This window comes from Microtus ochrogaster, unplaced genomic scaffold, assembly GCF_000317375.1.
Source record: "Microtus ochrogaster isolate Prairie Vole_2 unplaced genomic scaffold, MicOch1.0 UNK35, whole genome shotgun sequence".
In the NCBI taxonomy this organism is placed as follows: Eukaryota; Metazoa; Chordata; class Mammalia; order Rodentia; family Cricetidae; genus Microtus; species Microtus ochrogaster.
In genome coordinates, this window is record NW_004949133.1 from 2,752,179 (window position 1) to 2,777,636 (window position 25,458).

The following is a 25,458-nucleotide window of genomic DNA, read 5'->3' on the forward strand; positions in this document are numbered from 1 at the left end:
TGGGATTAGAGGCATGCTCCACCACTTCCCGGCTCAAACTGCCATTCTCCCAGCACCTATGAGCTGATGTTCTAAGGGACACATCCACCTTGACCTTCACCCCATGGAAAGGTCAGAAAGCACGGGGGCTCTAGCAGCCTCTGGAAAGATTCAGGCTGACGACACAGTTGGGTCTATTTGTCCTCTTTCTTCTCCTATTTGGGTTAAAGGGCCCCCATGCCCTCCCTGCACCTCCTAGCTCGCTCTCACCGTGCCATCCTTGAGCCAGTTCTGGAAGTTCTCACGCCCAGGCTGGGGCCGGCCCACATCCTTGCGGCACTGAGTGGTAATCCACTGGATCAGGATCTGCTCCAGGTCCGCATCGTACTGCTTCTCAATCTTCTGCTGCACCTCTCGGCTCAGGCCGTAGGAAGGTCCCCGGTTGGCCATTCTGACAGCTGTGGTGACGATGAGGAGCTGTGGGAGAATATAACCACGGTCAATTCTACAATACTCAGGGTGCCTGTGAGGGCCAGAGAGGGAATTCCTGCCCAGGAGCTAGCACAGCAGGGCTCTGAACTCTGGCCCTCTGGTGTGAGGCTACACAGATTCTAAATTTCATTTGAATGAATGGTTTACATCTAGGATGAAGCCTAGGACCCACGGGAATAAAGGATGGGGTAAATGCTTTCGGTTCAGATCTTTACTGGGAGTAATGAGGCCTAACAAAGGCAAATCAGTCAGTCTAGCCCCCAACCCTGCTCTTCAAAGCCTTAGAAAATGTTTCAGGAACAGAGAATATAGAGCATAAGGGAAACCTACGCCAAGATGGGGAGTGAGTGGCATTAATTTCCACTAACCACTAGGTTTCTAACGGAGCGTCTGCAGTAGGGATTATAGCAGAGAACAAAGTCTTCAGCCCTGCCGGGTGGTGGTGGCACACACCTTTAATCCCAGCACTCGGGAGGCAGAGGCAGGCGGATCTCTGTGAGTTCGAGACCAGCCTGGTCTACAAGAGCTAGTTCTAGGACAGGCTCCAAAACCACAGAGAAACCCTGTCTCGAAAAACCAAAAAAAAAAAAAAGTCTTCAGCCCTGAACTCTCCCTAGTGCCATCGCAGGGACACAGGGAGTGAAGGTGATCGTGTAAGCAGTGTACAGGATGAACGCTAAGGTGCAGAGTTCAGATCATGTTACAGGAATTAACAGACCCAGGGCGACAGAAGCAGTCTGGGTGGCCTTGCTGGGAAAGGGAGGCCCGCATTTTAGATTGCCAAGGGAATTTCCTCTGTGAAACCTTGCAGTAAAAAACCAAATGCTTTCCCTTCCCTTTGAGGCATCATGGTAGACAGAATAACCCCCTTCCTCCTCCCTTCCTCTCACCACCGAAGGTGTCCACACACTAATTCCCAGAACTGGGGGATAGATCACCTTACAGGAGTTAAAAAAGGAGGAGGGGCGCATTTGCAGACAGAATGATTACTAAGTGTCAGCCAGGCGGGCCCAATATTCTTACAAGAGTTCTCATTCTCAGGGAGAGGAGAGGGCAGAATGGGAGGGGGAAAGGCAGAGAGTGCCTGTATCAGGCATATTCATGAATCAGGCAATGCCCCTAGAAGCCCAGAAAAGAAAAGGAAATGGATTCTGCCCTAGCTCATCAGCCCCAGTGAATGTAGCCCCGCCAGCACCTGGACCTCCACCAGTGAGACCCCACCACACACACACACACACACACACACACACACACACACTCACTCACTGGGTTTCTAGACCCATTAGAGCAGCCCGTGTGCCACTAAGTTCATAGTCTGTTAGAGCAGAAACAGGGAAATTACCCCAGAGCCTTGGGCTTTATTTTCAGGGAAACCTGGGAGAGAAACAACGGCTGGGTGGCAGAGTGCACGGCTGAATTTAACTTTCCTTGAGGACCTTGGTTAGGAACCGGTAGCTTCTGACCACAGGTCTGAGTTGGCAGCATTTCGCTGTGGGCAGCCCTTCCCACCCACCACTTTGCTGACAGGTCCAACACCCAGGAACCTGGGAGCAGGCGCTGGAGACGCTGCTGATGCCTGAAGGAGCCAGGAACAGAGGAGGGACACTGTCCCGCACTTGTGACTCCCAGCCCCTGTTTAGGGGTCCTGCCAGGAACAGAGGAGGGACACTGTCCCTCACTTGTGACTCCCAGCCCCTGTTTAGGGGTCCTGCCAGGAACAGAGGAGGGACACTGTCCCTCACTTGTGACTCCCAGCCCCTGTTTAGGCGTCCTTCTCTCTGGTCAGAAATACAGCTGGCTGTCTCTGACAGCTCAAAAACTGGTATTCCCAGGACAAGAGCCTCCATTCAATGAGAGGCAGGGAGCCCACATCTGGCTCCAGGCCAGGTCAGACTTAAGAGATGAAGTCATTCTGGCTCCCTCTCTCATGCACCCCAGGTTAAACACTCCCACCACCCCCACAACGGGCGCTGGTGCTCCGCCAAAATACAAGAAGCCAGGCTGTCTCCAATAATGTCATGCATCTGGGCAGAGGTTGTGTGCTGGGCCAGTGCCCCCTTCCCCACCCTTCAACATGGCCATCCCTTCCTACCCTGGGTTATCCAGCTGCACATTTCCGGCAGGATCTGCCCCATAAATCAGCTATTTTTAAACTTTGTTAGGAGACTTCCCCCAGTCAGACCAGATAAATGTTAGGCCGGGTCCCGACCCACACCACGCCATGGGCCACACACACAATCAGCATGATGACGGCAGGTAGAAGTGTGGAGTGGCTGCGTCCTGGCAGAAGAGGTGAGCGAGCATCCTCGCCCACACTGTCCACCCACAGCCACGCGGCTCCCAGTCTATACGTTCTAGGTGTAACTAGAAGACAGGACAGGAAAAGGAGATGGCTAAAAGCTCTCATCAGAAGCAAGACTCCTTTCCCTGCCCAATTTCTAGACTTCTCTTCTGGAAATAGCCTCGCCCCTGCCACTTCGGGCTGTTTCTAGGGAGCTCATGGGCCTGAAGCCCGGGCATAAGTAAAGAAAGGACAAGAGAATGATTAACCCAGATACCGGGGTTAAGAAGGAGTCCAAAGACAGTCTTTTCCAGTGTCCCCCGCTGCCCCTGATCTATCTCCAGACAGAGGACTACTGAGGGTCCCTCCCCTGGCTCTGGAGCCTGGACACAGCTGGCAAGGTCATTGCTGTCCAGCTGCAGTATCTCTCGTCCACTCCGAGGCCATGACCCCAGAACCCCAAAGTGGCAGAGCCATGGGGCGGAGTTCTCAGACGAAGCTATCCCAGCCAGGCCTGCCTGGCCAGCAGCTGTGTCTCTCCCTACCCCCTCAGGCAGACAGCTGATGGGTTGTGGCTGCTGCAGCTGGAGAGACCCACCCTAGTTACACCCAGGAGACCTACCCCAGCCCTCCCTCAGAGAAAGAGAAAATAGCAAGTCTCCCTCCGGTGTGGGCTAAAGACATCTGTCAATCTGGAACACAGCTGTGGGAGATGACCAGAACCGGGTATCTCAAGTGGAAGCAACAGCTGGATAGCCTACATGGCGGGCTGGCAGTGGCGAACTCCAGAGCCAACAGCAGCCCTAGGAACAATCCTCACTCAGGCCTACAAGGTTACAAGAGCTTGGAAAGAAGGAGGGGCCGCAAAAGGCCTTCCAGCCCAGGGCTCCACCCAAACCACAGCTGGCAGCTTACCTAGCCCCATTCAGCGTCAATGCTGAAGTCAAGGGGAACACCAAGTTGGGAAGGGTCAGACTTTGGGATTCCTGACTGAGTGTTTATTGGGAAAACAAGGGGACTGTCCTCTTATGGTGCAGATGGAGCATAGGGAACTTCCCAGCTGGGACTGTTGGGACTTTTCTGAAACAGAAATGCCCAACGAGTAGGCAGAAGGCCATTGGGGAGCACTGTGGTTAAGGGGATGCCTTGCAGGGGGAAGACCCTCCCCCCACCAAGGGGCAGCCCCCTCACCACCTCATCCTGAGCAGAAGAGAAAGCTCCACAAACAGGAAGCCAAAAGGCCTGCTCAGGAGAGGAGGGGGTGGAGGCCGTTGCCATGACTTCTGTGTACCAAACAGAAGAATGGAGGCAGGGTGGGGGCCCCCCAGGCAGGAACACCCACTCCACACAGACTTGGGTGGAGGCCCTGGGCAAAGGGGTATGAGGGATCCTAACCGTTCTCAGGGTACAAGGAGGCAGCTTTGGCGGACCGGGAGGGCATATGTAGTTTGTGGGTAGAGAAGCAAGAATCGAAGAAGTCTAGAGGACACATCCTGGGTAGGAAAGCCCACACCTGGCAATCTCGAAGGGCAAGGCCATGGAGTGAATGAAGACAGGCTGGGCGCCAATTCCCTGGGGGTTGGCATAGACAGTAAAGTTATGGGTGCGCAAGGGGATGGCAAGGACAAAGATTATTTTGCTGGCTCTGGAACGATAGCACCCTGCTCACCCCTCCCAACCTTGTCCCGAAGTCTGAGGTGTACCCTGAACTGCAGGAAGGAGAAACTGGGAGGAGCTTAGAGATGAGGCGCTGTCCCTGACTCCTGCTCCGGATTAAGAGAACAAGGGGAGCCCGTCCAGCCACAGGTCTCCTACACCGCACCTTCACTTTCCATTACCGCTGCTTCTGCTCCGGATACCAAGTATTCCAGAACCTCTCCCATACGAACACGGGGAGGCCTGCGGAGCCCAGCGAGGAGGCAATCTACTTCCGGTCTGCAGGTCCAACCCCTTCAGCCGCCGCCCCCACCCCCACGGCCACACCCTGGGCCGTTATTGCGGATGAGTCACCCACCACCCTCCCGCCACTGGGGTGACGCAGGTCTGGGCAGCCCGCCCGCCCGTCCGCCCGCCCGCGGCCACCACCAGCTTTCCCAGCAGCAGGGGGCACGGGAGGGGGCAGCGGGGCTTGGGCTAGGGTAGGAGAGCTTGGACAGCAGCCAACTCCTCCAGACAGGACACATCCTAGTGCAGTCAGGGCTGCAGCCCCGAGATGTCCGAGGTCAAAGGCTCTCCAGGAAAGGGATGGGGTCGCACAGAAGACCAGGCCACTGTGCAAGTAAGGCACCGAGACCCGTGACCCTAGGTGGTGAACCCGAGTACCCAGAAAAGCAAACTAGCAGGAAAGGGCGCAAAAGGGCAGTCTCGAGGACACAGAAGGCAGGCAGTGCCCACACGTGCTCCTGGACCAGGAAGTGAAAGGGTCGCACGGTAAATTCAGGGACTGCGGAGACGCACCAGGGCGCGCTCCAGAAACCTATTCTTGCCACCACTCAACACCAGCCTGCGAACGTCGGACTCCCTCCTTCCTTCTTCCCCAAGAACTCGACGCTGGAGTAGACTGCTGGGGCTTGGAACCCGACCCTTGGGTAGGGACGGATGCCCCGTCTAAGCACCCGCAAAGCTCGCTTTACTTAATTGTCCAACAATGCAGAATCAAAACTTGGGAACCGGACCTGACAGCACGGGGCGGGGCGCCCGGTTCAGACCTTTGCGCCCGCCAGTCTATAACCCCCACGCTCCCTGGAGCAACAATCAAGTGTTGGCTTCTTGCTTTCTACAGACCACACACATACTCCCACCACCACCACCACCACCACCCCCAACACACACTTCCTTGGTCCCTCGGTCCTGCTCACCGTCCAAGCGGGCTGGATAAGAGCACGCGCACGTCAGGGGCTGCGCAGCGGCGAGTGGAGCTGAAGACCCGGCCGGGCTTGGAGTTTTCTGGAGGGTCCCGCCTCAGACGGGGCGGACCAGGGGCGGGGCAAGGGCCGAGAAGGTTTAAAGGCGCAGCCTAGAGGAATGCTGGAGTGCTTAAGATAGGTGGTCTGTAGGCAGGAATGAGGGTTAAAGGACCTGCTGAGTCCTTGGCGCCCCTGCCTAGGTCTCCACCCATGAGAACCCAATCTCCACTCAGCTACCTCAGACTTACAATCCAGTAGAAAACTTTCTGCCTAGGTTAGCTCGCGATTGCAGGTTTAAAAACTGGCAAGGTAAATGAAGGTACTTGAAGAGCCTTCCCCCAGGACTGAGCAGGGTGTGACCAGAATGGGGCTTACAGGCTGGGACAGCACCCCCACGTGGTTCTGCTTGCCATTTAACTTCAAGCCTGGGCAAAAACTAACAGTGAGGTCACTCCTTGCCCAGAGCCCAAGGGGTGTGGTAGGACTTAGGGCCTGGGGTTCAGACCGAACCTCTCTCTCCCACCCTTCCATCTCATGTTTAATAACTTGACATTTTCCCCTTACATCTTGGCGGGATCCGAAAGGGGGAGGCTTAGTGGAGGAAGCGGGCAGGCATTTTTCTGCCCCTTAGGGTGGAAAGCAATAGTTTAGGGGTGTCCAGGACACCTGCTTTTTTCCAGGCTTCAATTAATGGAGTCCCCACTTAAAACCCACCAGTGCTGTCTTTCTTCACATTCTAGGGGAGACCTCAGTTGAGCCTGATTTTTAAAAAAATGACAGCTAGTTCCTCCCTGATCTTTGCACTTTCTATTTCCCAGAGTACCCACTCATACTTCGAGAATGTCGTTAGGTCGTCTGTGCCTTTAGGGTGTCTTCCCCCAACCCCCGGAAGGTTTCTGTTTTCTTCACTGGCACCTCACCTGCCCTGCCTCTTACCTGCCGTGTGGCTTTTGCTCAATTACGAAAGCATCTTAAGCATTAGTTGCCCTGTCTACAAAATAAACTCAAAGCTGTGGCCACTTAAACAGCACTCAGAAAGAGCGCAGAACCGTGTCTGGCACACAGGGAATGTTCTCAGCCTTTTGTGAGGGTCCCAGGAAGTCCCACACGTTCTAAGTACTTACGAAATGACACAACCCGGACTCTTTGTGCCAGTGTAATAGCCAGCTTATGGCTTTATCACAGAACTTGGTCTGCTGTAAATGTTTGTCTGCCTCGCTGACCAGAAAGAACTCCCCAAGGACAAAGCATTATCTCGGTGACTTCTGTATTTTCTCATGGCTTCTAGCCTAACAGTAAATCTCCACTAGCTGACCCTGCTAGGCCCTCAACAACTACTTTTTGAATGATGGTTGAATGTGTCCCATTCAGTATCTTTTCTGTACAGGTCCAGGGACTTCCTCGCCTTTCTTACACACAAAGATAGGTAACAGAGACATGTTTTTCAAACTTTTATTCACCGTTTTTTTTTTTTAAAAAAAAGAACCTGCACCACCCACACTATAAACACCACACACACACACACACACACACACACGCACACGCTTCAACCCCCCAGACTCAACTAAAGAGTCAATACATTCATTCTACACCAAGCTCACGCAAGCCTACCCTCAGGCCATCATCAGGGGTCTATGCCTGGGCACAAAGGGGTAGGGGCAGTGGCCGAGCTTGGAGTCAGAGTCTTGGCCTCCTCTGCAGATCCATATTCTTTCCGAGCCTCACACTGTGCTCATAGCAGAGTAGCCTGTTCCGGGTAGGAGATGGACTGCTGATAGGCCGGTAGCCGGGCCCTGCTAGCATCTCTGCGGCGGCGGAAGGCCAGAAATTCCTCCCGAAGGGCAGCACAGCGGGCCTCAGGGCCAGAAGCATGGCCTGTGTTCAGGAGGCAACTCTCCTCTGGAGTCTTCGCACCTTCAAAGGGAAGAGCTGAGATGCGAGATGCTGCGGTGACTAATTGGGTGAAGGGCTCAAGCCTGAGGCTCCAAAGGCCCTTTTGCAGGCAGTGAGCCTGGGGAGCAAGAGACGCTCCAGGGCAGGGAGCCGGAGACTCAGGAACTGACTGAGAAACAGGGGGACCAGCTCAGAACACGGGACAAGGAGTGCGGGGCAGTGCAGTGCAGCAGGCTAGGAAGTTCACCTACCTAACTCTGGCTCAAGTTCAGGGCGGGACCGAGAGCCGGGCAAGCCGTGGTGCCAAGTCTCCAGCAGCTCCATGTCCCCGGGGAATTCTGCGTCCCATTCATAGTTCTCATCCACAGATGTGTTCCTCCTGTTAGGACAGGTGGAAGGTGTTGAGTGGAGGAACAGAGGGCCGCCTGCAAAGTATGAACCCAGGCTCCTCTAAATCAGACTGAGCTTCTCCCGGGTGAGAGCCTAGGCGGGTGGGGGCGGAGCAGGGGAGAGAGATCTGGACTGACAGGGCAGCATGGAGGGCCAGGGCCAAGATGGGTAGCTATTGCCTTTACCTTTTGCTGACTGTCGCCACGTGTTCCCTCCGGGGCCACCTCTCCGGACCGCTGGCCCAGCTGCTGGTGTCTCCTGGAGCCGGACTGAGGTAGCTTCCCCCTGCAGAGGGGGCTGTGGAGGGGGGCCGCAGGAAGGAAGCACTTCCTCTCCCACTGCTCTGGCTAGTGAGGCTACCACGAGGAGCGGCAGGGAGAAGCCCCGGCAACACCCGCTCCCTCAGTGTCCAGTCAGTCAAAGCTGTGTAAGGAGGCTCTGAGGAGGCCCCCACCCCCGTTATTGTCCTAGGAAGCACTGCCCTGAGGTTTGTGGGAGGTGAGTCGGGCAGTGGAAGGAAAGATGAAGGAGCACAGGGCTCCGTGAAATCTGGAGGTGGAGCAGGTGTAGGCTCCTCCAGAGGTGGCCAGTCCCCATCGACATTCATCTCCCGGAAGAAGGGTAGGCTCAGGTACTGGAGCAGGGGTCCTGGACCTGGTAGGGGGGCTGCAGGAGGCGGCCCCACAGGGCTGATGTCTGCAATGCAGAGGGGCTGTGGTACCCCACTAGGGCTGCTACTGCTACAGTCAAAGGACTGGGCCAGGCGTTTGGCTGAGGTCTGAGGTTCTGCCCGCTCCAGACATAACTTTTCTTGTGGAGGGGCCACAGTGGGTCCCATCACAAAGCGGCCATCTGGGCCCCGGCAAATGGGCTCCAGTGGCAAGGGTCCACAACCAATTGGAGAATCCGGGTGGGGGCTAGGAGGTCGGGCAGGCTCCCCCCAGAGCAGACTCTGACGTAGGCTGGGGACCGGAGAGCCCTGGAGCTTCAACTTGGTCACGCTGTCAGGGCTGCCTGAGCCAGGAGCAGAGCTAGGGAAAGATAGAAGATCGGGGTCTGGCCTTGCAAGGTTTGTTGCACAACAGAGCAGAGCTATAGCCAGCAAGCAAGGGCAGCACCAGGTGGTGGGGGTGGAAGGGAGATAAACATCGTGGGACTAGTCCCCAAGCCGGGGCCAACACGCTTCTAGTCTCGTTTCCCTCTGTTTTTTTCTAATTCCTTCTGAAGGTACAACAGAGGAAGCGACGACGGGGAGGCAGAAGGAAAACAAAGAAGTCAAAGGACTTACTGCGTGCCTGACTTCCTCAGTGGGGAGAAGATCAGAGGTGGATCTGTAAGGACAGAAGAGCAGCAGGCGATCCAGGTAAAGTTCTGCCCAAGCTCCAGGGATATAACCCTCAACTGCATTCCCATCCAATTGGGAAAAGGGTACGCAAGGGCCAGGTACCAGATTGGAAGGATGCCGCACCAGGACCATGTAAAAAACAAAGGGCGGGAGGGGGAAGGGGGAAACTACTCTCCCAGGAAGTGACATCTGGCGGATGGGCAGCCCTTCAAAAGTAGCCAAGTAGTAAGTACTCGGGACCCCAGTGATGAGGATGGAGGAGTGAGGGCACCTACCCTGGCGCAGGCGTTTTCTGTGGCGGCGGGCGGCCCTGCGCCGATTCATGAGGCAGGCAGCCAGGATGCTCACAAGGACTGCCACGCCCAAGAAACAGACCCCACCCACAACACCAGCTAATACAGGCTGGGGCAGGAGACCTGGTAGCTGTGTTCGGGAAGGGTACACCTCCAGGCCTGGGCAAAGGGACAGAAAAGAGGGTCAGCGGACTGTGTATCCCCATATACCCTCCAGCAACTCCCCCTCCCGCTGGGTTCTCACCAGAGGTGGAGATGTTGGCTATGTTGCTGGGACCACTGACATAGTCATCAGCGAATGCCGCGAGGCGGAACTCATAGAGAGTATCCTGGGGATGAGAGGTGGGGGGCCATGAAGCGGATCAGGGCCAGCACTGCCCGCCACTGTCCCTTTTGTGAAGACTGCAGTCAGAGGTAAGAATGAGGTAGGACAGGGGGTGGAAATGGCCGAGTCGGGATGAGAAGACAGGATTAGGGAAGAAGAGGACACTGTCAAGTCACCAGGAGGACCTTCCCTCTCTGCACACACCTTGATGAGGCCAGGTACCAGCAGCTGGACTTCTGTGCCTGCCACAGCCTGGTCCAGTATCTCCCAGTCCTGGGAGCCTTGCCGTCCTTCCAGGACATAGCCATCCAGTCTCTTAGGGATGAGTTCTGGGGGATCCCAATGCAGCAGTACCCCCCGGGGTGTCCGCACTGCCACCAAACCTCTAGGAGGGGATAGAGGAGGTGGCATCTCGGTCGGAGGAAGCCTGGAGGCAGCTGGTGTGGTAGGAAGGCCTGGATGGGACAGACAGACAAATGAGGGGTAAGAGTCTCAGACTCCTTCATTCTGCCCCTCCCCTGGCCTTCCCACACATTCTGCCACATTCTGGACTCCAAGCTGCTCAGCATCTCTGCCCCATCTCCACCCCAGATCCTCCCCCATCCTTTTTCTGTGCGGTGCAGGGATGGGGACCCCTTACCTTCTGGTATAGACAGGACAATCTCGCTGAAGGGCCCACTGCCCAGCTTATTCTGAGCAAGGACACTGAACTGGTATTGAGTATGGGGTTGCAGCCCTGGCACTAGGAGGTGTGTAGCCCCCATAGGCACAGCCATAGATACCCAGTCATGGTGGGCTCGGTCGGGACGTTTGGCCCTGGGGAATATAGGGAAATCTCATCAGCAAGGAAGATCAAGATGGTGTGGGCTTCAAAGAGCTGACCTCACCCCTCTGCTCAACCACCAAAGTCTCAGGACCTTGGCCCTGAATGTTAAGAATCTATGAAAATACAAGACAGCAGAGCTAGCGTGTGGCTAGGCACAGAGGGATGGAAGGAAGGGCAGAGGGCCAGGTAGATCCAGGGTGAAGTCAGGGACAGGTCACTCACAGTGGGGTATACCAGACACTGAATCTCTGCAGATAGCCACCATCAAAGCCAGGCTCCCAAGAGACATTGGCACCCTTGGGTAAAGGTACCACAGACACATTGGTGACGACATGGGGGCTGGTGCCTGGGTAGGGGGAATGGAGGGAGGGATGCTGATCAGGACCCTGAAGTAGGGTAAAAAGTAAATCGGAGGTTCGTCCTCCACCCACGACCCTGGGGGAACCCCATCCCCACAAATCCCCACCTAGACCTCCCAAGAACAATACCTCCATCTCCTGTTTCACACGGCTTCCCCAGCCCCATCCCAGACCACTAACCTAGCACATAGACGTTGGTAGAAGCGGCCACTTGGGCTACAGCGTTGCTGGCACGGCATTCCCATCGTCCATGGGCCTCCTTGGTCAGGGGTCGAAGGATGAGGCTGCTGTTGCTGTCCACCTGGGCCTGGCCCTGCAGCCCCCGGCCCACCTACAGAACCACTGGTGAGCCCTAAGGACACATGCAGCCACCCCTCACCAAGGGGCCGGCCACTCATCTCTCCAGGTGACAGTCTGATCCTTCCCCACCTTGCCTCTGACAGCCTATACCTTCACACGTCCTCCTTTCCAGAAATACAACCAGGGGAACAGCAGGCATGGGCCCAGGTCGAGCCGAGTCGGGACTTGGGAGCCTTACCTTGGCCCAAGACACAGTAGGAGGAGGGTCTCCTCGGGCGGAACAGGGGATGAGTAACTCTCTCCCCACTTCTTGGAAATACTCTTCCTTGGGCTGGTCTATAAAAGCTGGGGGAGCCTGCAGGCCAGATCTGTATTGGGAGGGGCCTCTTTCACAGACCCTCTCTCATCTCTCAGCTCGGGTGTCCCCCCTTCCCAGACCCCTGCTACGCTGTCTTAGTCTCTAACTTATTCTCCATCTCTCGGTTCTGTGTCTTTGCTTCCAACAGATAGGACTGAAGAGCAATGGTGGGCTGGGGTCAGACTCTCTGAGATAGGTGAGTCTCTACAGATCATTTTTCCTCTCTTCTCTCTCTCTCCCTCCCTTCCCCCCCTTTCCTCCATTCCCCGTGGAACTCCTGCAAGGGAGGCAGAAGGCTTGAGATTAGACAGATATCTCATTTTGTGAATGTGTACGTGACTGATGTCCCACTGCCCGGTCTCATGTCTGCATTGTCTGCTGGCTGTTGCTATGGCCACCACAAGAAACAGACTTAGGAGCCCCTCCCACACCTGTCTGCCTGTCTCCACCCTCTAAACATGGCTTAGAATGTATTATTTTCAGCCACCCAGCCACACCACAGCAGGTTGGCTGTGAGCCTCACCTTGAGCAGCACTCGGGTCACGGAGGAGGGTCCAGCAGTACCAAGGCTGTTGTAGGGGGTACAGGTGTATTCTCCCAAGGCATCCTCATTCCCCAGGGCAATGATGAGTGAGCCCTCTGGGCCTTGCGACCAGCCAGGGAACTAGAGGGCAGAGGAAATGAAAAGTAGAGAGAAACTCGAGAGGCAAAGCTGGGGTGAAGAGAGGTAACTCAAGAGAGGAAGAAATATGGGCAAGTCTCTCGTGGAAAGCCGATCCATCAGCTCTAGGTCTTAGCCTGACCCTCTCTCTGGACTCGAGACCTCCACTTCTCTCTCCTGTCAGGGGCTATTATCAGTTTATCAGTGGGTGTGAGACTGCACAGCGCAGCTTCACGGTGCCAACAATAGCGGAGAGTAGCGTGGATGCCATGCCTAGAGTTGGTGGGGTTTCCTCCCAGCACTGCGTTGCTAAATTCTGCATCTCCTACTCCAAAATCCTCTTCTGTAAGAAACCCCCACCCCCACCCCCATGCTACTGAATGAAGTGCAGCCCCTCACTCTTTGTATCTAAATCCTCGTTTGTCATTCTGGTCTGGTCTGAGTGCGAAGCCTGTTTTCAGGTCCTCTCTAGCTCAGGCCCCACAACCCCTCACCCGAATTCTCTCTTAATCACCTTCCAGCTGCCCTCTTCGAACCCCTACTCACAGCCCTGATGCCGCACCACTGCCACCGCCAAACCCCACTGCTGCTACTGCCTCAAGATTTTTGTAAACTTTCAACAGAAAATTTACCGAAATTGTTGTAAAAGTTGTAAAAGCCCCGGGGACAGTGTGATGAAAAGACGCAAAGCCTCAAAGAATTTATAGTCTCCTCAGACAAACAAAAGATCTCAATCAGCTTGGAATGAGGTCATATGAAGTTGGCGTGCAGTTTTTCCTTAAGCCCCAACCTGTCTTTCCAGCCCTTTCTACACCACTCAAGTCCCTGCAGGTGCTCGTAGCTGCTCCCACGTCACTGCATGGTCCGTCGTCTCTTCAACACACTATCCAATACCTTGCCTTTCCGGCGTGGTTTCTGCGTGGAATGGCTGCCCACTTTTTAAGATCTATCATCCAAGGTCCCCGAATTTGTTACTGCTCCCTCCTCAACCAGACCCAAAAGCAAACGAAGCCTTGTTCCTTCTCTGGCCTCCCAGGACAGTTCCGGTCGCAGTTCTATCCCCAAGGTAACGCTCTAGGGATGGATACTTCTTTGTTACACCCCCACACCCACCACCCAACATGGCATCTGGTAAGAAGCATGTTTCCTAATCACAGCACTGAATTACACTTAGCCACCCACTGGAGTTGGCCATCGGACCATCATAACACCTGGCTAAGACCTTCCTTCCCCTGCCCCAAGTCTGTACCTTGTCCAGCTGCAAGGCCTGCCCATCTTTGGTCCAGGTGACAAACAGCAGTGGGGGATTAGCACGCACTGGACACTGGATCACCCCCCGCATGCCAAGGGGCAGGGGTGTCTCGGGAGGCATGACTGTCACCTGTGCTGGGTCTGAAAGAACATAGAGACAAGTTGGGGGACAGGGTCTTGGGCCTGTCTCGGGGGTAGGGGTGGGAGCAGGGTTGGGAGCGGAGGCTCAGACTTACAGAGCACAGTGAGATAGGCAGAAGCGGAGGGTGGATGCGGAAAGCCATTGCTGGGCACACAAGTATAGTGGCCAGCATCATCGGGCTGAGCAGCCTGGACCCACAGGCTTCCATCGACCAGGATCCGCACTCGAGACTGTAGGCGGCTGCAATGTGGTATGTGTGATGAGGAGCCCGGGCCTCGCCCAGACAGGGAGTCCCTCACATGCTACTCGTCAATCCCCTGTCTCCACTACCCTACCTAATGTGGAAGACATTGATGCCATCCTGGAACCAGCTGTAGGTGAGGTTAGCGGGGTATGCCTCAGCCTGGCAAGCCAAAGAAACATCCTGGGAGGCATTGACCGTGCTGTTGTTGGGGGGCACCACAATGACAGGTGGCCCTGTGGGAAACAGAGCAGAAAGATGACCTCAGCCCCTCATCTTCCCGGGACCCTCGGGGCACTTCTGGCTCTGCCCTTTGTAACAGAGAATAAGTTGCTGTCAGGCCTTGAGGGCTTGAAGCGGAAGCTGTGACTGAAAACCCATCCTGTTCCAGAGGCTGCTCCCTATTCCAAGGTGGCCTCGTTTCACAAGAGGTGACAGGTAACCCTAGTTACCCTATTTCCCTCTGCTTAGAAACTGTATGTGAAGGAGGGTCAGTTTTAACTCTTTCATTTACTCTTTCTGTCCCCGTCACATCTGTGTCTCCCACATAGGTACCCATCCGTCATCAAAGATGCTGTGCCGATGCCAGGATCTAGACTCCCACATCACCTCAACACTAATGGCCTTTTATGTAGAAAAAAAAAACGTTCAGCCCAGTGCCTACCTACCCATAACCCCTTCCTGGCCACCCACTTTTCCGTATGTCATTGTCATCTATCCAGTCTGGGCATCTGGCTGTCCCCATGCCAGACTGATTCCTTTTTGTTCCTAGAGAATCCGAGGTCCAGAATGCCTGTCTAACCTAACCACACACATTCTGCAACACTGTATCTAGCTACCATGCCCTCATTGCCTTCTTCATCGCTGGGCCCACACACACAGCCTGTTAGTAACAAGTGGGAAATGACCTGAGTGCCCGTGCTCACACATACACACAGCACCGGCCACAGCCCTCATGCCTAGCCCACTGCTGGCTCATTGCTTGAGCCCTCACAAGAACCGGTGCACCAAGATTATCTTTCTGCTTTGGCAGATGAAGAAGTGAGGTTTCAGAGGCAGACACATTATGAGGTAACTCGCCCCAGGTCAAAGAGGGAGGCAAGACTTCTTCTTGGGCCTTCCCGATGCCAAGGTCTCTGTCCTTTAACTGTGACCCAGCACTGCCCTTGTCAAGTAGCAACGACAATGGCACTTCAGTGGATCACAGATTGATCTGTTTCCCCTCCAGGAAACGAGGTGCTATGAAGACACATTCCTGCCTCACACAGCTCCTTTCTCTCCTCAGTCAAGCTGAGCACGCATGACTACGTGCCACTTTCTGTGCTTGTCAAAGTCCCAAGAAGGTAGGTATAAACCTTTGTTACAAGATAACACTAGTATCCATGTTCTCTCCACTGTGATACACCGCACTAAAACGCCCATTTCCTCATCCTTTCTCTCACTCTACAGAGGCCCCTTCCTCAGATCTTAGCCTCCTCCCCATCTGCTGTGTGCTTCCCCCGCAACACAGGTCCTGTCTTCTCACATAGGTGGCCCATGTCCCCAGCCCTCCCACCAAAGAGCACCTAGCACCAGCAGTTGTGTAGTATGGGTGACGCTGCCCTCCGTGCTGGAGGCTTGGCAGGTGTAGTCTCCAGCGCTGCCTCGCTGCACCCGGCGGATCCACAGAGTCCCGTTCTGCACCTAAGTAATGAGTCTAAGTAAGGCCCTTCCGGTTTGGTCAGCCTTACACCCTGCGCTTCCAGGGATGGCCAGCAGAGGGAGGCAGCACCCCAGCTCAGGGAAGCCAATGACCAGCCCCTCCCTCCAACCCATCTCTCAGTTTGGCTTCTGCGCTTCTCCTGCCCGCTCAATTTTGCCCTCCCAATCCAGGGGGCCCACTCACTTGTACCTGACCCTGGCCCTTGCCAAGGTCCTGTCCTCGGAATTTCCAGGTCACGTAAGGCTGGGGGCTGCCCCGGGCCACACAACGCAAGGTAACAGCCTCCAGTTCCTTCACTTCCAGTACTAAGGGAGGAGTCTCCTGGAACTGAGGGGGCGCTGTGAGGGAAAGAGACATCAGGGGCTGCCAGAAAGGCTATCAGCCCCCCCAAAGCAGTATTCAAAAGCCAGGGAGACCTGTCTGCTGTACCAGAGCTGTTGCCTGCCAGGGTACATGAAAATACTAGCCCAGGGACACCTGTCTGCTGTACCAGGGACATAGGACCATCCCAACACTGGCTGCATGTCCAGAGCTAGGGGAGAGTCACTGTGGATCTTAGACTCATCTCCCGCCACTCATTGGTGGCACACGCTGCCTCTCTGATTCTTTGTCTCCGTGTCACCTAGGAAATGGGAATTGGTTACAACTGTCTCCGGTATAGTGCTGAGGAGGAAGCAAGGTCCCTGCTGAAAAGAGCCATGCATGGGTAAGCTGTATCACTCGGAGCCCAATACAACATAACCAAGACCTCCGCCAAGGAAGAAGTTTTCCTGACTCAGAGCCTAGAGGCTGACTGGGTTTTCTTTGAAGAACTGAAGCGGGGAGAGGGAGCAGGGGTAAGCGGCAAGCTCTACATGAGCAAACACAGTGAGCAGATGCCAGGGTGGGCAGGGCATCAGCCAGGCGCTGGGACAGACAGAGCTCCCTCTTCTCCTTCACCACCGGGTTTCCCATCACCCCCCTCCCTTCCTGCACCACCTGCTCCCCAGCTTCATACAATTGACTGTCAGGTGCACCCAGGAGCCATTGGCAAAATCCTGTTCAGGGCTGTGCTGGTCCAGGAAGAGCACACGGCACTCGTACCAGCCCTGGTCTTCCACCCGGAGCCCGTCAATCTGGAGAGATGCTCCGGTCTGCAGTCGGACTCGTCCTGTGAGGAGGGAAGTCCTAAATCAAGGGTGGTGAAGGAAAGGACTCCGCAGGGGCCCCCACCTGCATCCCGGTCCTGGTCACACAGGCCATTCCCAGAGGTTGAGAACAGCCTAGGTCTGTTATCCAAGAGTGAGGGTCTGCAGAGGAACAAACGGGATCGCTGAGAATAGATTGCTATGTCTAATCCTTCCGACTGCTCCTGCCTTTCAATAGCTGAGACCCAGACCAGAAAAATTCAAGGCATGGCAAGTGGAGAGAATGCTACCCTCAGATATTCCGGACTTCTCTGTTAGAGAACTGAGTGAAGAGCCAGTGTTTGGTCTCCCCTGGACTCCTAGAAGATCCACCATCCCTGAGTCCCTTTATGAGATCAAGGTAGAAGTCCTCTGGGGGGTTACTCCTGCCTTTAGACAACTCTGTCCCTGGAATCCCCAGCAGTGTTTGGCCCTCCTGGGGACCCAGACCTCGCCTGCCAAAGCCCGTAATCCCTCAGAGCTATTATCAGTGGCCTAAGCGCCTTAGAGTGGCCGGAGTCCAGCCCAGCCAGGCAGCGGTGTCAGCAGCCTTCTCGGCTCATCCCCTCCCCTCCGCGCCCCAGCTGACTGACCACATGTAGCTCCACAAAGCCACATACCCCAGCGCACAATGACACCTCATTCCTGCCAAGTCAGCACCCACAGCATACCACCAGGCTGACTGCGATGCCCACCCCAACCCCTCAGTACCCTCCTCTGAGGGAACCCTACACTCCGACGCCATTGCGATGCCCCTAGCAGGGCAGCAGAAGTGAGAGAGAAGGGCTCAGGCTTGGCAGTCCCAAATACCCAGGCAGTCCCAAATATCCAGCTCAGCTGTATGCTCCTTGGGGCAAGTTACTCCACCTGTCAACTTCAGTTTCCTCGGGATGAGGTGGAAAGCAAGAGGTAAAGCGGAGATAACGATAATGGCACCTGGCATCGCCGGCTGCTCCAATAAAGGCTGTGAAGCCAATGGATAAGATGCAGATTTGAAATCAGGAGTCGACACTCAGTCTTGGCCCCATCCGTCATCTGATAACGTATCTCCTCCCTTTCCTCTTTCCATGCCCAGTGAACGACCATCACGCTCCAGGTTGCCCTCTGGGGAGCCTGGCACAACCTGGCTTCCTCCGTCCTCCCCTGCCATATACTTGTTCATTACATCTCCCAAATCCACCTCCTAAGTATTGGTCTTTCCCTCTCTGCCTCCTTGAAATCCTCTCACCTGGGTTGTCCAGCTGCTTCAGCCCCCTGCACCTACCAGGCGCCCATCCCCACTTGACCTTTGCTGGGAACAAATGGGATTCCCTAAAATTCAGAGGACAGGCAAGTGCAGCTCCCAGGTGGCGCTTTGCGAGTCCTGCCTATCCCAACCCTCCCTGGCAGGAGCAATCCTGAAGCTGCTGTGTGGCCCACCCTCCATGCAGCTTCCACTCTACCCTGGGGTGGCCTATCTGAAGTAGAAACTCGGCCTGTGTGCCCTTGATGCCACTGGAAAGATGAGAGCCAGACGATCTTGGGTGGCTAGTGAGCTTTTTCCCTTCAATAGTTGGTCCCCGGGGTGAGGATTCTTTAGAATGGGTGGACCCGCTTATAGGTCTAGGTGTATAATCCCTGCCCAGGAGATACAAATGGGCCTAGCAGGTAAATATTTAGCATAAGAATACCCTTCCCCAAACCTTCAGGAGTCCTGTCGCTCTCACCTGCCAGGCCACTAAGCCCAGCAGATCCCAGACTGCAGCTTCCTCCAATGCCCCACAGGATAGAACTTTTCATTACGGTGATCGCTGAGTTCCAGAGCGAAGGAAGAAAGACTGAGTGCTGAATATGAGCCATGTAATATTAGACAGTCACCATATTTAATCCTCCTCCAAAATCCATTATTGATGAAGGAACTAATGTCAAACTGCTTTCCAAAATTACATAGCTGTTAGAAGATGGAGCCAGGTCTCCCCAGTCGGTGAGCGTTCCACTGAACACCAACATTAGAATCAAATAGCGTTCAGGGCACTGAGCATAATCTTCGATTTCACTTAAGAAATGTTATCTGCTAATGGCTAATAGTCCTGATGTCTGTTATCCAGAATATTCAGTGCAGCATGATGTACAAACTAACCTCCCCAGGAGGTCCAGACTGCTGGGCTGCAGGGTTTCAGAACAAGGTAACCAGAGTCCAGTCCTGTAACTTCCTATCTCCTGGGCCCATTTCCGACAGGCCTGCCCTCCTCCTGCATGACCAAACCTAAGGGACTTCAGATCTCCTACATAGGACAGAGCCTGCTCTCTCGGGCTCTGCAGAGGCAAGAAACCCACGGTAAATTAACCATGAGCATGGACAGGTTCACGCAGAAGTCCTGGGAAGACGCATCGAGGCAGCCGGCTTGGAAGGATCAAAGGCAGAAAGTGGGGATTATGAGAGTGAGTTCGGCCCTTCCAGATGGACAGCTAGAAGGGATTTGTCAAGCAACTCAGCACGGTCCCTTCTCCTCTGCAGGACATCCCAGAAACACAGCAAGGGCCAAGAGCCAGTCTCCCTGACTCTGCCTTAGTCTAATATCCACCCCAGGAAACCTGAGTCCAGATTGCCTTTCCCCAGTCTGGTCTGTCTCACACCACCCAGGTGCTATGCTAAATACTTTACCGAAGCGACCTTAATCTATTAGTTCTAGATCATTCTATACCCCCTTTTACTACTCCTGTGTTAGTTTATACATCTAGGCTCCTCTACTTCGCAGCTTCTAGAACCCTCCAAAACCAGCTCTCCCTTCCGTGTGGTTCCCAAAGCTACTATCTCTCTGTGATTCCTCCCACATTCTAGGCCACGGGCCTCATGCCGTCCCAAGCCACGTCTCCCCTCCACTTGCCCACAGGGTTTATGACAGAACAGCATTGTCCTCAGCAACCTCCACCTCCTGTTGCTTAGCAACCACAATTGTGAGTCCCCTGCACAAAGGCCAAGAGGCCCCCCTCTTCTGAACTGCAAAGCAATAAAGGGTTAATGGGCTCAGAGGCCTCCCCTCTGGGGTCTTCACCAGAGCAGGACCCATGTGGCTGACCAGGAGCTCCAGGCTGCTCAGGGGCAAGATGGGGAACAAAGGGTCGAGGTAAGAAGAAAACCGAAAGGCTCGCAACTCGCAGCCTTTAGACCTGGAGAAACCCCACAGGTAGACAGGGAAGCAGGCCATCTCGTGGCTCATCTGTCTAGGGACCAACAAACAATACCAGGTGATCTCTGCAGCAAATACCGAGTTTTACATCTCCCAGGTGGAGTCCCAGGGAAAGCCCTTCCCACCTCGCCTCTCCCCCACCCTGCCTTCTCTCTGCCTGGCGATAATTTGAATTTGTCCAGCCTCAGCCCTGCAGCCAAAGCCCCCTGGGCACAGACAGGCACAGACAGGGAGGCTGGCTGTGCCTGTGCTGTTTCTCTCTACTTGTGCTAATTGAGGCCCACTTTCATTAAGTCCCCAGGGCTTGTGTAGACACACGCACACTCCCAGCTAGGCTGTTTGCCAATAACTGCCCCCAGTTTGAAAATAAACTCTCTTCTGCAGGCACCTGCCAGCGCCTCCTCCCCTCAGCTCAGCCAGCCCATGACAAGAGCCTAACCAATCCCAGGTTTTCCCTCAGGATTCAAACCAAAGCCAGAAAAGAATACCCCATTAGCATCAATCCAGGTGGCCTTTTCCGGGTTTCACTTTTGAAAAGGAAGCACCAAGGATCGCCTTTGCCCAGGAGCCCAGACCCGTACTCCTACAAGTCCTCTGAGACTTTCCAGTGAACCACTCAGATTAAGGCTCCATCCAGGATTAGGAATAAGCTGGGGTGCAGTAGGAAAGAGGTCCTTCTTCAACTGGGGGGTCTACAGAGTATGGCTCCACAGGAGCCTCCGCAAGCAGTGACCCAGTCAATGCTGTAGCATAGGCCTATGCCTAGACCTTTGGGGAACTGAACTGGAGCCTACCCCTGCAACCCCCCGCCTGTGTTCATGTTCTCTGACTATGTTCCTCATACCCAAAGAGCCCACATCCTTACAACTCTGCTGTCCCTTCAGCCCACTCCCCCCAAAAGTCTGGCCCCTCTAGTCTGGCATCCCGGACAGTAGTGAAGACACAGAGCAGCAGGTCGAGAGACCAGCATAGAGCTTAGTGGGGAAACTACAGAAGATCAAGATGGAGTCTGGAAGGTTGCATGAGATGAGGATAGAACAGTTAGCAAGTTAGGATGGATACCTGGGACAGGGCTGCAGGGTCTCCCGTGCAACAGGCCGCACATAACTAAAAGAGCAAAGCTCTAATGTGTGCATGCATCATGTGCAAATAAATGAATCCTTCAATGATTTAGCACTACTGGGGTGCAGGGCCATGCTTGCTAAAGCAGTTAGGGCAGCTGAGCAGGAGATGCGCTTGGAGAGGACCCAGGGCAGCCTACTCAGCCCTCCTTTGTTGGTAACACTCCCCCCTCCCACTTAAGGACAACTCTTACCCACATAATCAGGGTCAATTCGGGGAGAGTAGAGGCCGAACTGGATGAAGATGGGAAGCAGGAATCCAAAGCGCAGCCACTCGATGACATGCAGAGGGGGACGGCCAGTTGGAGGCAGCAAGTCACAGCCCAGAACTGCACTCTCCCCAGCCCGGCCCACCACAGAGACCACCTCAGGCTTCCTTCGACCTAACGAGGTGGGGTAGCATGAGGGAACAGCAAGGGATCAAGATGAGATATGGGTGGGGAGGCTCCATCAACATCTCTCTGGTTTCCTTAAGACTTTGCACTGACGGGAGGAACCCCCAACCCTCTCTGAGCCAGCCCTAGCCCCTCTCCTACGCTCACAGTTAACCCCTTAGTGGACAGTCACATTCCAGGGTAACAGAGTCAGTGATCCCCGGGGGGTCTGGCTCACCGTCAGCCCCCTGGCTGATGACCAGGCTGAGGATGGTCAGACTGAGACACCAAATCATAGCCCAGCTGGCCTGCTCACCCGGCCCCTCCTATCCAAAGGAGCCTAGACGGAGGGGCCGGAAGGATGTCTGCTGCCCAGCAATCCCAGAGAGCATCGGTCCTTCTGATCCGCCTCAGGCAACCAGTTTCGGCTCTCACTCTTCCAGTTAATGCCTAGCTCGGGCAACACCTGAGGGAGCAGTTCCAGTCTGGAGAGCCACCAGATCTAAATGCAAAATATAAGGTAACATAAGAGTTGGTCAGTGGAGGAGACCAGAAGAAAACCCTGTTAGAGCAAGGTGCCTGGAAGGAGGCGGCATCAAGAAAAGGAAGGGACCTGCGCAGAGACCAGAGATCTTTGGGGTTGGACTGCTGGGGACCAACTCTGCAGCCTCACTTCTGCCAGACTCTACCACTGCTAGACTCTCCTAGCTCCCAAACCAGAGATCCTGAATCCCTGAGAGTAAGCTAGGATGTGAACACTAGAGAACAAGAGAGTGCTGTCTGGTTGAGACTACACGGGTAAGGGAGCAGATCCTAGAAAAAGCAAGGGAATTCTGGGAATGCCTGGCAAGTGATACTCCGCTGTTAGCAAAGTAAGCAAAGGGAACTAAGGGTTCTCACACATGGGAAGTCCATCATGCACTTGCCTCCCCACCCTTCTGCCCTTTCTCCCGATGCCAACAAGGGAACAGATGACATGATGGGACCATTATTCACCACCGCCGCCCCGTGTGACCAGTAAGGACCCTCAGGATCTTGCTCAGAAGCAGACAGCTAGTCAAGAGCAAACCTCAGGTAGACTCTAATCCCTTCCCCTGTAGAGAATGCTCCACAGAGTGCCCATATCCAATTCTTCACCCCATTTCCCACCCTCTGGGTGGCACCCTGGAGCCTGGAGATATTCTCCACTCAGGCAACACTGCTTTTGGCAGCGAGTCAGTCAGGGACTTGGGAGAGGAGAAGCTTGCCTTCCCCACCTGCAAAGGATGGGGAGAGGGGGGGCAGGAAGGCGGCATCCTCCAGGTCTGGACAGATCCAGAGTTGGCAGCTATAGCCACTTTCTTCAAGATGCTGCCAGAGAACCCTCTCTCTGCCAGACACCCCGACTTAGCGCCTCACACTAATTACTCCCACACACTCCTCTCTAGTATCCTGGGGGTGCCAGGATTTGCCAGGCCCTCCATTCCCTAACCCTAGAGGCATGATCTGAGAGTAGCCAAAACTGCGTTTGAATCCGCAGGATACACAAAACAAGCCCTGGAGCATGGAAGGTAGGCACTCCCAGCAATACCAACTTCTCAGTGTCTAAGGCAGTCACAAAGGACCAAAGGGCCCTGACCTGGGCCTGGCAAACCCAGTGGACTCTGCTCTGAGGCCTCCACCCTCTTGTGGGCCTCACACAATTCAGCACTGTCTGTAAAATACCCTCCACAGGGGTAGTAGCACCCCTGTATGTCTGACCCCTGGTAATTCATTCCCATGCCTCTTGCCGCTCCTCCCAGTCAGCTCTCCTGGACTTCCCTGGAAAACCTTCCAATTGTACCATACAGAGGCCATGCTCTTCTAGCTCGACCAAGAGTCTTGTGACCAAGGCAACCCCAGGACGTACCCCACTTTTCCTGGAATCTTTCCAACTCCTGCTCCCCATCCATCCTCTGTCCTTTTGATCTTCCCATCCCATCCAGCAGTCCACGTTTCTTCCAGGACTCCCATCCCCGCCATACACTTTTCACAGTGTCTGCAAAATTCCAGCTTCTCACACCTGATCTCCAGTTGCAGCAGGTCCTCGCTCCAGAGCACCCCTGGCTGGCCTCCTCCAGAATTCCCACTCGCCCTCCTCCTTTTCCCCACCCTGATCTCCCGGGAATCCCCCACCCTCCAATCCTCCAGGACTCATCCCATAATACACTTCTGATAGCCCACCACAACAATTCTCTGTTCCCTCTCATTCTCTGGCTCCTGGAACGCCTCTCTTTTGGAACCCGCCAAGAACTCCCCTCCTTTACCTCTTACACTCTTCCAGATCTATTGGAACCCCCACTCACCCATCAGTGATTCCACTTCGCTCCCAGAGCTACCCTAGTTCTGCTTCCCCAGATAATTTCACTTCTCTCTAGAGCTCCCCCGCTTCCCTCTGGCCCCCACAACTCCTCACTGCCCTCCATGTCCCCGCCGGTACCCCATTTCTACGCCCCAGGACACCCCCACCCTCACCTGCTCTGCACCGCACAGCTCTGCTCTCGCAGCCACACAATAGGGGGCGGACCCGCCTCCCCGCCTCAGATGCCCCGAGCGCCTCCCGTCGCCCTGGAGACCGCCAATCCCCCCTCCCGCGGCGTCCAATTGGAGCCCACAGAGGCCGGGCAAGGCGGGCGGGACCCTCGAGCCGCCTGGGAGTTGTAGTTTAGAGACAGAAGGACGCGGTCGCACGTGGGCTCCAGTCGCCCCCTCGTGGAGCTCTATACAACTAAGTGTGGGAAGGCTGATTGCCACTTCCCGCCTCGAGTTAGATGGGCTACTGGGTCAGACCGACCCGGGCACCAAGAGCCGCAGAAGACTATCCCCTTTGCAGGCTGCTTACATGCCCTCCTTCCTTTAAAACTTACCCGTGGCCTTCTCCCCTTTTCGAACAAGCGTGCCACAAAGGAGGCATCGAAGGTTGAAATCTGAGCCAGGAGCAGAAGCACCTGGGGGAGAGCACGATTCCCCGCCCCCTCCCTGGGGATCCACCCAAGTCCTGGGCCCATCTGATCGCCTCTCTTTATCCCCACCCCCACCCATTTCCTTTCGCTGGACTGGAAATACCTGTCTGTATTGGCTAGCTCCCAGCTTTTGCTCAGGCGCCTCCCTTGTGTGTAGCTTGCTGAAGGCTGAGCTCCTAGTTTGGGGCTGCCGGAGCAGCTTCTAGCACCAAAGACCTAGAGAAATGAAGCCCCGGGGGAAGAAATGACAGGCACCCTGACAACGGAGATTGAAAGAGAAAGAATGAAATATCTGATTCTACACCAAATCCCTTGCAGGGTGCCAAACCCTGGGGTAGATTCATGCTTTGGTTCGTGCTCCCGCAATCTGCACTGAAACCCCGCGAAGAGAGTGCAGCTCCTTTTGACTAGTATGAAAACAGCGGCTGGACCAGATGAGGGAACTTCCCACCTAGGCCCATTCAGGGCCTGAGATCCAACCTGGATCGCGGAACCCACCCCCTTGGGACATTTCACCCACAGGCAGCATGTACCTGCCCTCAGAAATTAGTACCTCTCAGCTTGGCGATGTTGTGGGGGTGCAGACTTGCTGTTTGCTTTCCCACCAGGCTCAAGCTACATTGTCCAGGAACTTCCCAGGGTGTTCCTCCCGAAGCCCTCCCTGAACTGACTGGGTAAAGCTCCCACTGACTGTAACAGGCATGAAGTTAATGACATCGGGGTCGGAAGCAGACCCTGGGGAAAGATTTTAAGCACGCCTGAATCACTATCACACCACCCCGAATGCTGGTCATCCAAATCAGATCCCATCGTTTTGTTTGGCCTTCCATCTTTAGTAAGCCTTGAGAGCTGGAACATTCTCCCAGGTGTAAGGGCCTGAGTGTTGGAAGCCACACAAAGAG

At 55.0% G+C, this 25,458-nt stretch overlaps 2 protein-coding genes across 3 annotated transcripts in view; both read right to left on the reverse strand.

The window, feature by feature from the left end:
* Window positions 1-5,689, reverse strand: part of Tagln2 (transgelin 2) — a 7,719-nt gene extending 2,030 nt beyond the window's left edge. The window contains exons 1-2 of one of the 2 annotated variants that reach the window (XM_005368567.3): window positions 5,611-5,689; window positions 250-456 (exon numbers count right to left, since the gene is read on the reverse strand). In XM_005368567.3, the coding sequence (XP_005368624.1) occupies window positions 250-429 (180 nt within the window). In that variant the 5' untranslated portion in view covers window positions 430-456; window positions 5,611-5,689. Of the gene's footprint in view, window positions 1-249; window positions 457-4,574; window positions 4,590-5,610 lie in introns of those variants that run through there. The other variant, XM_026789963.1, reaches the window with a different exon arrangement.
* Window positions 5,690-7,155: 1,466 nt separating this feature from the next.
* Igsf9 (immunoglobulin superfamily member 9) lies at window positions 7,156-24,095 on the reverse strand. The gene is made up of 21 exons (XM_026789979.1): window positions 24,069-24,095; window positions 21,814-22,077; window positions 21,396-21,584; window positions 16,742-16,894; window positions 15,928-16,082; window positions 15,608-15,725; window positions 14,137-14,278; window positions 13,896-14,041; window positions 13,658-13,800; window positions 12,271-12,411; window positions 11,628-11,744; window positions 11,270-11,420; window positions 10,953-11,076; window positions 10,545-10,720; window positions 10,109-10,359; window positions 9,824-9,908; window positions 9,562-9,738; window positions 9,230-9,272; window positions 8,127-8,972; window positions 7,803-7,930; window positions 7,156-7,572 (listed from the first exon to the last, which is right to left on the reverse strand). Exons 2-21 carry the CDS (start codon window positions 21,869-21,871, stop codon window positions 7,391-7,393), a joined length of 3,525 nt encoding a protein of 1,174 aa, XP_026645780.1. The 5' UTR covers window positions 21,872-22,077; window positions 24,069-24,095; the 3' UTR covers window positions 7,156-7,390.
* Between the last annotated feature and the right edge of the window lie 1,363 nt (window positions 24,096-25,458).

Excerpts from the sequence above, each read along its gene's own strand:
- Igsf9 (XM_026789979.1), bottom strand. The coding sequence starts at position 21,871 with ATGATTTGGTGTCTCAGTCTGACCATCCTCAGCCTGGTCATCAGCCAG. Across the intron at positions 11,421-11,627 it reads CTACTGTGTCTTGGGCCAAG|GTGGGCCGGGGGCTGCAGGG; the intron begins GTAAGGCTCCCA and ends GTGGTTCTGTAG. Across the intron at positions 10,721-10,952 it reads AGTGTCTGGTATACCCCACT|GGCCAAACGTCCCGACCGAG; the intron begins GTGAGTGACCTG and ends TATATTCCCCAG.